Source organism: Arachis duranensis, chromosome 6 (assembly GCF_000817695.3).
Source record: "Arachis duranensis cultivar V14167 chromosome 6, aradu.V14167.gnm2.J7QH, whole genome shotgun sequence".
In the NCBI taxonomy this organism is placed as follows: domain Eukaryota; kingdom Viridiplantae; phylum Streptophyta; class Magnoliopsida; order Fabales; family Fabaceae; genus Arachis; species Arachis duranensis.
In genome coordinates this window covers 93,826,418-93,840,931 of record NC_029777.3, presented here as the reverse complement: position 1 = coordinate 93,840,931, position 14,514 = coordinate 93,826,418, and the positions used below count along the sequence as shown (strand labels likewise).

The following is a 14,514-nucleotide window of genomic DNA, read 5'->3' as shown; positions in this document are numbered from 1 at the left end:
GACGGTGCTCCTAGCGGTTCTGGCCTTTGCGACTCCACTGAAGCTACCTGAGCGCAACCCTCTTCCCTCACTTCTCCAGACGCTTCGACGCCGTACCTAGCATCCCCGACCATCGCGCCTCCAAAATCGGAACAAGAGCAACGCCGCTCTACTGTTGCATGTGGGTTTTTCTGGCACCGTCGAAGCTACGTGGTGCAGCTGCGCCACCCGCTGGTGGACCTCCACTTCTCCATCCTGGAAACCCCTTGTTCGTCTCATTAATTGGTAAGTATGGTAGATGTTCCCTCTGACTTCCTTTGTATGTTTTGAAAAGGGAATTGGACAGTGTTTTGTTGTAGTGGTTTGTCTGAGTTCTAATTTGATGGATGTTCTTTTTCAGGTTGGACAGCTCAGGTAACACAATTTTGGGGCATCACTGGTCCTTGGCAAATATAGCAGCTGCATGTTTTTCATGTTTTTGGAGTGTTGCAAAATCTTGATCACAAGTAAGTATGTTTATTGATTCCTAATTGAATTTGGGTGGATTCTAGTTAATCTCTCAAAAAGGGAAGATAGAAAAATACAAAAGTAAAGGGGTAAGGGTCATGGATGTTGCAATTGGTACATATTGGATGTTGTTTTTATCTGGGTTGGATATTGTAATTGTAATTGTTAGAGGCTAGATATTTCTGTTCTGCTCTATGGTTTAGAGACTAGGAATGGTGTTCATATGAGATGTTCTTTGATATTGCTATATTAGGGGACGTTTTTGTTGAATAATTTTGGATATTTGGGTGTATGATTTGTTAATATTTATTCGAGTGTATAATTTTGGATATTTGTGTGAATGATTTGTTACTAAAAGAATACACTGCTTCTTTGGAAGAAAGAAAAAATAAAGGGGAAGAAATAACATTAATTTGGTCTTTTTAACTTCTCACAAACTATCTATGCAATGTAATTTTTTGGTTCTCATCCTTTTACGGGGTCACAAATTGACCTGAGTCTTCTTTGGGAAAAAAATAAAAAGAAGCTTCCAGCAGGTTCATTATGTATATGCCATCCATCTCTACGCGTGAACAGAAATAAGTCACTACAGTGCGACTTCTTTGCCGCAACTGGAATATTGATTTAAAAGGTTTGCATGCTGAAATATAGTGTGAATTTAAATGTGGGGTTGGTTATTGAAATAGAATAAAATAATCTTAAATTTGATTTTACATTAGAGATAATTAATGAGATGAGATCAATTTTATTCTAAATAGAGTGTTTCTTCTTTAATTCAGATGTTGACAAGTTCTTGTAAGTATGGAAATTTTATTATGATTTCTTCTGATTTGTCATAAGATGGTGATGTTATGTTGCATCATGTTTCGATTATCAAAGGAATGGAAAAAAGAGTTCCTTTCTCAGCATCTCTGTATGTTGATTGGGGGTTGCAGATGGGTTTGATTTTAAAATTGGCACTACTATTTTCTTTAATTCAGACCTACGTTACTACTATGTTTTCCTTGTGATAGAGTTATGTAGCTTAATATGGCATTTTTCGGCTTAAACTAATTTCGTGTGAGCCTAATAAATTGTGTTTTCGCTTGCAGGTTTATCATCTCATGTTGCTGATTTTTTCAAGGTGATGGTGACAATCAATCGTAAACCTCTGAGTGGATGGTGCTTGAGCTAGGAATTAGGATGTTTCTTTTACTTTGTAAATTGGATGGTTTTGGATTTGTTTTATGTTTTGGCATGTTTAAAGCATTTGAACTTGTTAGTACTTCGTTGATGAGTGAGTGGCTCATGTTTTGTTAGATACTCGTCAGCAGGTTTCATATATTAGTTATTTCAGGATTCTCAAGCAATTTTTTTTCCAAGTTAGTGATGACAGTAGTTGATTAAGCAATTCATTGCATATTGATAATATTGAGTAAATTCTGATCGGTATATATAACCCTTTTGGTCATATCTATGCTTAAGTGGCACTTCTGTCCATTAACTCGCGTGGTGTTAACTAAATGGAGGTGTTCTTTATTTTTTTATCATTGTTTTCTAATGCTGGAATTGTAAAGTTGCTGAAAATTAACGCATTGCACGGACTTCGGTCGTGATCAGGCTACAGTAGGTAGGATTTTAATTGGATTGTGTCTTTGGTATGGACTCGAATGTTTCTTCTTATTGTAAAATGGATGGTTTTGTATATGATTTCTTTGTTTCATGTGTAACACATTAGCGACTGTGTGCACTTCATTTAGATATCAATGCGTTTTGTTCCTTTTTTAAATTCTCTTGGTCCGTTTTCATGGTGAATTTAAACCATTTAATTTTTGCGAACAACTATGTGACAATTCGTTTATTTAAAACTTTAATAAACGATAAATGGGGAAAAGATAACAACAATTGTGTTAATGTTTATTGTCTTCTCTTTTGTTTCTTTGAAAAGTTTACAACAAAACAGGATAACTTCAAGTGACAAAACAGAAAAGGGAATAGTTTAGTAAGTTGTATGTAAAGAATGACACCAAACTCACACCAAGAAACCTATTTATATTTTCCTAAAACCGGAAAAACCTATTGTCAAGTTAAGAACATTCCTTATTATATAATGAATAAGTCCACTAAAAATCATAAAAAAATTGCATCACAAATCTGGGAGTCAAGCATGCTTTAATGATGGCAATTCTAATGATTCACACATGTTGGGTAAGTATTTAGTAGCAATTTTCAAGCATACTTTGCTCAGCTCAATATATAACTGTGCCAAAATTTTTCAAATAAATATACTTTTTAAATTAAAAAAAACATATAATTAGCATGAATAACAATGCTTCAAATACCTCATTGTTACAAAATTTCTAACAACCAAGGAGAAGCTTATGCAACATATCTTCCACCCTTCTTGCTCTTGAATGTTTAATTCACCCACACTGAATTGTTCATCGCCTTGTATTGGATTGATCAATGTACTAATCGATCCTCCTTCATGGGGTGAAAACGCCTTGGAAGATGCTCTCTTTCAGAAGTGTTGCAACATAGCCTTGTCTTTGATTGTTTGACTGGATGAGGTTGGCGTCGCTGAATGGTCTGACGGAGGAGGTCGGCACCGTCAATGATATCTAGAGAGAACCATGCATTGCGCAACTAAATGGAAGAGGAAGTTTGAGTCGGACTTGATCAAAGGGAAGAGAAAGTTTGAATCTTCGTTGATTTTGTGCTCCGTGATCACAGGAGTGGTTTTTGGGTTTTTGAAACATATTAGCCAAGGGGTGATTTCATTTAGCACGGCAATTAATAACAAATTTTGAAAATTAAATAAAATTAAATTAATTAAGATTAATGTGGTTTTATTTATTTTTTGGCTGATCCTTTTGGTTACATACACTTTTTCAAATGAAATATTCACATCTCAACTTAGGTTTCTAGTTCATAAAAGATTGAAGAATAGAATAAGAATCAACCTAGAATTCAAATAAGCAAACAACGAAGTACATCCAACCTTTGATTCTCCTATGTTTGTAATTTTAACAACACCAACTCCAAGCCATGATAGGCATTTGTCACTATTAAAAGGATTTTTTTTTCTCTGTCACTCTTCGATACACTACCTCTAATAGATTATTCGCCAACATTACTTAAATTATTCTCTTGTGACGATAATTTTTTCTATCCTCAGACCTTATATATGGCTTCAACCTTAATCTCTTTTTTTTACCTCTTTACAATAGGATAAACTTAAAGTTTTATCTATTTAAGGCATCTTAACCTTTTTTGAATATCAATTTTTTATTATTTAAAAAAATTATTAATTTCTACCTCACTTATCCAAAAGAATATTACGTAGTATTAAGTAATTATATTCTATGTCACATACACAGTAAATTAAACCGAAACAAAGTTCTACTAATGATATGTTATTTTTGTCCATCTAGGGGTGGCAACATGCATCCTACCTGTGGGTATCCAAGCCGATCCAACCCGATCGTTTAGGGTTGTCAAATCGATTCGCAGCGGGTAGGATAAGGTGTGGGTAGGTTCTCGTGAGCCTCAATCCTACCTAACCAACCTGCACCCTATATATGTATATGTTATATACTTATATAAAATATATTTTTTAAATGGATATTGAACCAAAAACTTCTCACTAAATACAAAAGATCTTTAGCCACTAAGAGAAGATCATTAATTGATATTTTAATATATTTTTTAACATAAAAATCAGTTCTATTTTAAATTATCAAGTTATATAATAATGTTGCATCTTTTCTATATAACACGTGGGTAGGGTCGAATATCCATGGGTTCAGAATGGGTAAGATTAGGGTTGAGAATACGGATAAGATAGAATTGAGTTTATATAAAATTCTTAACCCGTGTGTAGTGTTAGGGTTGGATCCAAACTCTATCATACTTTATCCATTACTACCCCTATATTTATCGTTAATTATTTTTGGTATGTAATATTAGAATTTCGATTCTATTATGTGTACTTTTGTGACCCTAAAAATCTTTCATGTATACGTTTATTATTTATTTATAAAAAAAATCTGTTCATATAATAGGTACTATTATATTATAATAAAAAATCGAATAAAAGGTCAGCATTAAGTTGTCATAAAAAGTTTAATTATGTTGTTAAAATTTTTTAGTATTCTATAATAAAATGTTGATTATTCTGTTATAAAAAAAATTAATTATTTTGATAATTGACCATCCAAAAAAAGTAAATCAAACATTTATAAATACATACAAATATATATAATAAGTGAACTTTTGTTTTATGGAATATTGGAGTAGCATTTTTTTAATAATCTACAGTTAATTAAAAATCACATTCTAATATCAATAAATAAATTAAACAGATAAATTAATTAGTTGACGCTTTTTAATTTTGATATTGGAGAGTACTTGGTGTTAGGCGTGGATATGGGGGACTGGGTGCTTAACAAGGGTGTGGTGTCAGGAAGAATGCGATTCACCCCCCCCCACGAATCGAACCCAGCGATTCCCCCCTCCCACGAATCGGAGCCAGCGTTTGGAGGAATCGGACCGTCCGATTGCGCCCCCTTCCACATGTCGGACAGCAGCTTCTCTCCAGGACGGTGCCCCAGCAGCCAGCATACCCCCCCTTTCCCCCACTCCCTCAGTCCGAAACATCATTTTCAAGCCTGAAATCCCATTTCTTCCTCTCTGAGTTCATCCTCTTCCTCCCTTCTTCTTCAAAAACTTTGCATGCAATAGAATCTGTGGAAATGGCTAAAAGACACAAAGCTAGAGATGTTGATCGTCCTGAACTTCACATTGTAAATTATCTGTCTAATCCTGATTATGTAAGTTAAATTTTTTAATTTTTTGCAAATTTCTGTATTTTAATTAAATTTTGTAGAAAATTTTTTTGTATTTTATGGTTAAATATTGCAGTTAGGTAGATAGATATGTAAATGTTGATTGTTACAGATTTTGTAAGAATTTTTTTGGAGTAGTATTAGAAATTTTAATTAATTAATAAAATCTGATGATTAATTTAAAAATTATAATATTAGCAATTATGATAATTTTTTGTTATTATGTTTAGATATTGTTAGTTAATTGGAAAATATGTTAAAAAAAATTTTGTAAGACCGTTAGAAATTTTGATTAATGAATAAATTTTGATGATTAAACTTATAAATTATGATTGTAAATTGTTTGTTATTATGTATAGATGTTGTTAGTTATTTGGAGGAAATGTAAGATATTATTTTTCGAATAGATTTAGAAATTATAATTTAGTAAGTTAGTTTTTATGATTCATGTTATAAATTATAAGTTTAGGAATTATTTCCACACATTTTTGTTGGAAATTATATATTTAGGATTTATTATAATTTTTTGTTGGAGAATATGAGAATATGTTAGAAATCTTTTTGTAATACGAGTAGATATTGTAGTTAACTAATTAACTTTTATGATCAATGTTGGAAATTATAATTCTGATTTTGTAATAGATTTAGAAATTAGAATTACTTAATTTACTTTTGTTATTAATTTACTTTTGTTATTAATTTAAGAATTTATAATCCGGAACTGCATCATTAATAACGAAATTTTTTAATATTAATTGCAAGGCCAATTTACTTAATACATAGTTCATTTGGGAAGAAAGGTAAATTATAAGAATTCAATTATAAATAAACTAAGAATACTAAAGTAACGTTAATTTCGTATGTTGTTAGTTAGACAATGTTTTTCAAATGTTGTTTGTAAATAGCTGAGAAGTTATAATTAACTAATTAATTATTATGATTAATTTTTGGAAATTATAATTATAGGAATTATGATAATCTTTTGAAGTTATGTTTACATGCTGTAGTTTGATCATTTGTTAGTTATTTTTTTGTAATTGGACTAGAAATTATGATTAATCGATTAAATAGTATGATTAATTTAAGTTGTAAATTAGTAATCATTCATGATTTGACTAGTAACATGTTATGTTTTTTCAGAGTTCACGGATGATGACATGTGACCACCCACTGCCTCCTGATCGGTACCATCCAAGTGTAGAGGATCATTTACGGGTTACTGGGTTTTATCATGCCTCTCAGATTGGAGTAGTTCAATGCCAGAAAGCATTGATAAATGCTTTAGTGGAGAGGTGGCGACCGGAAACACACACCTTCCACCTTCCGATTGGTGAGTGCACGGTGACCCTGGAGGATGTAGCCGTTATTTTGGGCCTCCCGACGAACGGCCTTCCGGTGACGGGGATGACCTTGAGCAGCTTTGAAGCATTGGAGGGTGAGTGTTTCCATCAGTTTGGGGTTGCACCGAGAAAGGCCGACTGCAGAGGGAGCGGCATAAAAATGACATGGCTTAGGAATCTAAAAGAACGTATACAACTGACTGACGAAAACAGTATGCAGAGGTACGTCAAGTGCCACATTATGTTGTTATTGGGTACTATCTTACTTGGAGACAAGTCAGGGGCATCTGTGCACTGGAAGTTTCTGCCTTTGCTCCGGGATTTTCATAGTATCAGTAATTTTAGTTGGGGATCGGCATGTTTGGCGCACCTATGCCGGGCATCTCGTTTTGATTGTAAAGAAATCGATGGTCCGTTAACACTTCTGCTAGCTTGGTTTTGGATCCGCCTACCCTATCTTGCGCCCCCTACTAGGGAACCACGCAGTTTTCCGCTTGCAAACAGGTAACATTGTCAACTTACTTGTTATGTTCATAATTCTATTTAAGATGTGCTAGTGACATAAATAATTTCAGGTGGCGTAACTGGGAGCGTGGTGACAATCGGTATAGATATCTTAGTCTCGCCCACTTTAGGAAGACATTAGATGAGGTTCAGAAAGGGCATGTGTGTTTTTATTAGAAAATATTTGTCTCGAACTGAGGTTGACTGTTATTTGACTTGTAATCACGTATGTCTTATGCTGTGTGCAGTTCGTGTGGGTTGCTTATGGTGTGGATCGCATTGATCCGGGCATAATCCCAGAAGACATCCTCCTGCATGCAGTAGTCTCCCAGAAGACATCCTCCTGCACGCAGTAGTCTGGAGCGCTACGGTTCCGTTGATTTCATTCGAATCTATTGAGTGGCATGCAACGGATAGAATTAGAAGACAGTTTGGTTTTGTTCAGGGAGTTCCACCTGAGGAATGGAATCTGGGAAGGGCACATGGAGAAACACTGGCTGGTCCTAAGAATCTTGACTGGGCCACAGCCCCGTCCCATTCATGTTGGATTATGCACTGGACAAACAGGTATAATAACATTCTGAGTGAGTATCTGGAACCTTCACAGCATCCGTTGGATGTTTACATGGACTGGTATCGTACACGGTATGGCAACCATTTGAAATTGTCAAATGTTGTGGTTCAGAGAACGATGAAGGTGAACAAGTAATGGATGATGAGGGTAACCCAGGTATAAATGATGATGGTAGCCCAATAATGGAGGATGAGGGTAGCCCAGTTATTGATGTAGCCAATGAAGAACCGGGGGCACAGTCACAGCCACATCCACCTCCACCTCCAGCTTCTCAAGAACAATTTCAGGCCTCGGTACCATATGTTGTTCAGACACAATTTATCCCGTCATACCCAATAGATCAACAATACTGGAGTACCCCACAGTGGGATGCAGGAGAGGGTGCTTCTTTTAGCCAGTTGCTTGGGTTCATGGCTGCGGATGCAGGGCAGTCACAATTTGGCCATCAACCTGAATTTATGTCCGGTAGGTATTCTTTGGACGCGAGGATTCCATGCCACACTGCCTCAGTTGCTTCTGGAGGTTTGGAAACTGGAGATTCCAGTAGAAGTGACGGCGGTCGGGGGATATTTAATAGCCGGAACCTACGGCGTGTATCAATGGGTCAGATTGAAGAAAATGCCGGGACAGGTGAGCATGAAACGGATGAGTATCTCGTGGATGAACCGGATGATGAGGATCAAGACGAGAGCGACGATGAGGAGATGGATGAGGATGAAGAATCCCGCAACAATGCCCCTGATGATGGGGATGATGCAGGTCCGACTTGATTTCACTGTCCATTGATTATGTTGCATTCGTCTCAGGACTTGTGTCTTTATGATTATGTTTTGAACTTGTTGGTTTTTTTTTTTGCATTTTTATCCCGTGTTTGCATCATTTTGGATAGTCTGTTTCATTAAATTATGTACAGGTGAGACAGGTAAACATTACAATCTCAGGGTGGACCCGCCACGTCGGAGCGCTAATCGATACACCCCGTCCATGTTCAAGAAGGCCAAGAAGAAATGCAAGAACATCGTCGAGAACATAAAGTGGGCAATAAGAAAGTAGTTGTGTTTGTATCATAAGTATCGTGTATGTATGTCGGAAACTCATAATTTGAACTTAATATTGTGTATCTATGTTGAAAACTTGTATTTTGAACTTAATATTGTGTTTGTATGTTGGAAACCTGTGTATTAATTCTTTTAGTCATGCAAATTTAAGATATTTTACTTATCTTTTAGTCATATTAAATTAATTTATTTTTGTTTTACATTTAATCTTTCTTAAATTAATTACTTTTTAATTATATCATTATTAAAATAAAAATTAAACTTTGTTAAATATCTATAAATTAATATTTTTGTTTTATTTTTGTTATTGATAATTATATGATATCTATTAATATTAATATTTTTTAACATATATTTGAATAATGTAATAGATACTAATTAATTAATGAATTAGAAAATAAGTTAATTTGATAACTATGGTTGAACCAATGACCCAGTAACCCAGTAACTTAGTCGGGTCGATTGCCGGTTCGGTTCTGATAACTATGGTCATAAAGAAGTCTCAGGTGTCATAAAGAAGTTTCATGAAAGAACAATGTCCCGATAAACATAAACAAACAGATAAAAATAAACAAGCAAATGCCATAAAGTACTACAATGAAACATGATAGGCATAAATCTACTGTCCTGGGTTGCTGGAACCTACACCAGCTGACCGACGGCATCTACTTCGGCTGTGTCCCTCGGCTCCACATTGCCGACAACGCCTAGGAGCACGTAACATTCGTGTGTCCATTTCGTTCAAGAAACATGTCATCCTCAGGCGACCTTTCGTCACCCGTCTCAGGTTCGGATTCGGGACAAATCGAGGGCCGTTGTACACAGGCCACATTGTGGGATTCCCCAGTGGCCGAAACCTAGCTCGGTAAACCCTCCGAACTTGGTCCATCTTGTAAACTTCGTGGACATACACTCGCCAATCCAGTCGCTGATTCGCACAACATGCAAAAACATGTCGACAGGGAATCCGATCCACCTGGAACTCACCACAGTCACATCGTTGTTGACGGAGGTCGACGGCATACTCAGTTTCACCTAGCATCTCACGAACCTCGAAGACCTCATTCATCCTGTCGAAGCAATTAACCTGGATGTTTGAACATGCAAGTTGATTTGCATTCAATTTCGACGTGACAACCTCAGAAAAAACATGTCCAGCTGTTATCCGCGACTCCGTCTCGACTCTTTTTCTAGTGAACAACTCGTTAAGCCTGTAGAATGTGGCTTTGACAAGTGCAGTTATAGAAAGATTGCGTGCCCCCTTCAACACTGAGTTGATGCATTCCACTAGGTTTGTCGTCATGTGACCCCAGCGGTAGCCACCGTCATATGCCAACGCGTACTGTTCGCGTGGGATTCGGTTAAGCCAGTTCGTATATGCCTCGCCCCGTTCACGTAAACGCTGGTAGCGCTGTTCGTACTCGCGCACCGTCCTCGAATAACCTGCACAACAATCAAAGCCACACAAGAGAAGAATTCATGAGAAACGCTGCTTGAAGGTAACTCGGTTAATAACGAAATTCGAATTACTAAAATTTACCTATATTGACCACAAGTTTTTGCAGGTACGGTGCCTTGAACTTTCTCAAGAAGTTCGACTCTATATGCCTGATGCAAAACATGTGGAATGCTCTCAGGGGCGACCAAGCTCCGTTGCTCTGGGCAACAGCTGCATTGATGGATTCGTGCCTGTCAGAAATCAGCCCCACACCATCTCGAGTCACAACATGTTGTCGCAGGTTACTAAGAAAAAAGTGCCATGCATCAGAAGTCTCCCCCTCCACAATTGCAAACGCAATAGGGACGATATTATTGTTACCATCCTGTGAAACTGCGACCAACAAACAACCCTTATACTTTCCGTACAAGTGAGTCCCATCAACCTGGACAACTGGCTTGCAGTGTCTGAACGCTCTAATGCAGGGGTAATAACTCCAGAAGACTCTGTGCAATACTCGGATATCAGTTACTTCCTCATCACCTTGATATGCAGACATAGTCTCGAAATGGACGATTGCTGATGGCTCCTTGTTACACATGGCCTGAAACCATAAAAAACTTTGGACGAATGCGCACAAATTAATTTTCACGTGACTTATATTCTTATTTACATCTATCAACATAGATTATTTCCCAAAGTCTACTACTTTCTATATTTATATGTTAATACGTACCGGCACTCATATATTCCGGAAACTTCGGCGCATGCATGGCTTCCAAGTCCAGAACCCGCATGAAGGACGGCTCCTCAAAGGGATCTTCGTTTGCAAGTGCATTTGCAACGTCTCCCACATTTGGAGCCACCACCCCGTCACCTTGATCTTCTTCTCCTTCTGGAGCAACAGCTTCGTAATTGCTTTCAAACTCTTCCTCACTGTCACTATCGTATTCTTCCCCTTCAATATTTCGGTCCGCTTCAGATTGTTCGAATTCGACGTACAACTCTATCACCGATATCTGACCGCGACTTTCAAAATACATTGAAAACATCTCCTGCATACTCGCTTCGTCGGTTACATACTTGGTTTGATACTGCACGAAACCACCAAATACCGGTATGGGATATCTATATACCATACATGATATTTTTTTGGATATCTGAAAACCTATCTTCTCACAAATCACACCTTTTAGCTCCTCAAATGAGATTGTGAACGGAATAACAATATCTAACGGCTTCTCACAACTAAATCTCACTCCTTCAGATGTTTGTAACAGAATCTGACCAAAATAATATACTCTAAGTGCAACTCTATCATCCATTTTTCATACTCTCATACATAAATATCTAGTAAACTCTCATTTACTCTTGGAGTTCAAATGAAATAACAGAGACGCAAGGAGAAGTAGAAGAGAAACAGGGGGAGGAAGAAGACGCAGAACAACGAACCATGATAAAAAAAAAAAAATTATCTGCCAGCAAACGGACCCAACGAGTCCATGAATAAAAAAAAAAAAAAACCACTAAACGTACCCTCTGATTCCACTTTCATACACAAAATAAAAAAACTTAAATTTGGTCCCTTAAGGAATTGGACCCTACGATTACTACCTACAAGTTCAACTTTTTCTCCTGCGCAAGGCAATCGCTCGGTCCGACTCTCCCTGCCATGGCTCAGAAAAAGCTGCCCCACACCATTGTCTAACACCACCATATTCTATATCCCTGCACAACTCATCCACCCGTCCAATATTAAAAAAACTGAGCCATTAGTTGACGTCACGATTTAATTGTTTTCTCTTCTATATAGGAGTAAATGAATTTTAAGCATCTAAACTAAATAAAGAAATTCCATCCATCTTGCTAAAGTGACAGGTCTATCAGATCAAGTAGACTAAAAATAGTAAGATATTAATTGGTTGTTGTATTTAGGACCGATTATGGATGCTGTAGTATGCTTGTGTGGTACACGCTATTTTTCAGTAGCTCTTTAGCATGTAGTATTTTACTATTTTCTTAGCATCAAGCATAAATATGGAGAAATCATGAAAATAAATATTTAGGTAATTAATCCATAAAAAAAGTTGGATGTATAAATGTTAAACGTAAATTGGATTATATATTTTAAGAAATTAAAGGATGGAGCCTCTCCTGTACCAAAGGGACAATGACCTCTCTAAATTTTAATTTTTTTTTATAAATTATATATAAATTTTGGTTTAGTTTCTTTAAAATTGTTATTCTAATTTTTTTTATTGTAAAATTAATTTTTCCTTCTCAAATTTGAATCTTGTTTCCGACCCTGATTCTTATAAGTTTGCTTCATAAAATGCTTTATAATATTATTTAACTCTTTATATTATTTTGTCTTATTGAATGATGATAAGATTCCAAATTTTCCATTAATTTATACTCCGATCCAGCCTTTAAATACTATTTTTAAATCTTTTCAACTTTTTTTTAAAAAAATAATTTTTACTAAATACACTTATTCAGGCTAATTATGATTGAAAATGTTAATATCTTTTATAAATTATTTTTATAATAAATATTTTGAAAACTTAACATTTTAAGTCTTTTGGCAATAACTTTTCACATTTAATTAATATATTAACAAGCATATTTAGACACTTATAAAAATACTTATTAATTAAAGAATTTTTTTTCTGAAATAAAATAAAAAAATTATTATAATAGGGTTTTAGAAAAAAAATTTTATTTTATTTTAGAAAAAAATCCTTAATTAAACTCTTAAATAAATAAACAAAAATACTTGTAGGTCGACTTTATTCTCGGGCAAATTGTTTTAGTGCATTATGCATTCATATGTTTTTTTTTTTTTGAAATTAAAGTTAAGATATTGTTATTCAAAAAAGATTTCTAAGTTACAATTCGATAAGTTTTCTAAGTTTTTAATTGGAAGTATGCTATTTCAATTTTCAAGTACTATTCTCAAACAATTTAAAACATGATAAAATTATTTAACAATAAATATATATTTTTTAAAAAATATCTTTGAAACTAAATTTTAATGCGATTTTTTATAAACATGATTAGAAAAATGAGATATTATTATTTTTAAAATTTGGTGATTTTTTCTAAGTATATATTTTTTGTGATTTTTTAATCGACAACCGATAATATTTTTTGAAAATCACAAAATAATATATACTTTAAAAAAATCAAATTTTAAAAATAATAATATATTATTTTTTAAATCTTACTTGCAAAAAATATATCAAAATTTAATATTTAAAGTATTTTTTAAAAAATATATATTTAGTATTAGATCATTTTAGCGCATTTTAAAATTATTTAAGTGTATTTTTATCGATAACAAAATTTAAATATATTTTTATAAATAATAAAATTATTTGAGTGTACTTTTGATAGTTTACCATTTATTTTTGTTTGCTAGCAATCCTTAAAATCACTAAAGGATCCTTGAAATGATGCCTAAAAAGACAAAAAGAGTTAATGAAGCACGTCTCTTATGGGATGATGAATTGAGCAAACTATAGTTCCAATGGCTTAAAATGGTTGGGTGGCATCTCTTCGGGTTTGTGGAGCTGGCATTGTACGTTTTTGCAAATCCTACAAAAATTGTTGCCGATTATTTGCCATAATTTTATCATATATTTTTTTTAATTTATGTCCAATTATATTTTTTTCTAGAATACAATTATCTAATAATACGATATTGTATTAAAGAATAAAAAGAATTAGATAAAAATTTAGAGATAATAGAATATAAATTCTTATAATTAAGATCAAAAGAAAAATTAGAATTTTTAATTACATCATACATATTTATGCTATTACATTACATCATATTCATAATTATAACATAATTTTTTAATTAGACTATAAGTTTAATACTAATCCTAAGATTATCTCTAAATAAAATTCAATATACATTTATTAATTAAATACTTTTGTGTCATGTCTATTGATTAAAATAATACTACACAAATAAAATAGTAAAAGTTATAATATCTATGTTCATTACAAAATAAAGAATTTTCATAGTGTTATTAAAAAATATTAATATTTGTATCAGGTTCTGAAAATTGGATCAGTTTGATCGGTTCGACTGAATTAATCAAGACTTGATCATCTAGTTGATTCAGTTGACTTTTAAAATTATACTACAAAAAATTTATTAAAAAAATTGGATGAATTGACGATTAACTGGTAAACCAACTAAATCAATCCGGTTTTGGAAAGTTCTTGTTCGATCTTCACCATCAATCGATCCAGTTTTTGAAAGTTCTTATTCGATATT

The 14,514-nt window shown here is 34.1% G+C and overlaps 2 protein-coding genes across 2 annotated transcripts; one reads left to right on the top strand and one right to left on the bottom strand.

The window, feature by feature from the left end:
* The first annotated feature begins 7,864 nt into the window (after positions 1 to 7,864).
* On the top strand, positions 7,865 to 8,783 carry LOC110272777 (uncharacterized). The gene is made up of 2 exons (XM_021125091.2): positions 7,865 to 8,489; positions 8,644 to 8,783. The coding sequence occupies exons 1-2, from the start codon at positions 7,865 to 7,867 to the stop codon at positions 8,781 to 8,783; spliced, it is 765 nt and encodes a 254-aa protein (XP_020980750.1).
* A 624-nt stretch (positions 8,784 to 9,407) lies between these two features.
* Positions 9,408 to 10,827, bottom strand: LOC107494671 (uncharacterized). The gene is made up of 2 exons (XM_016115710.1): positions 10,329 to 10,827; positions 9,408 to 10,231 (listed from the first exon to the last, which is right to left on the bottom strand). The coding sequence occupies exons 1-2, from the start codon at positions 10,825 to 10,827 to the stop codon at positions 9,408 to 9,410; spliced, it is 1,323 nt and encodes a 440-aa protein (XP_015971196.1).
* Between the last annotated feature and the right edge of the window lie 3,687 nt (positions 10,828 to 14,514).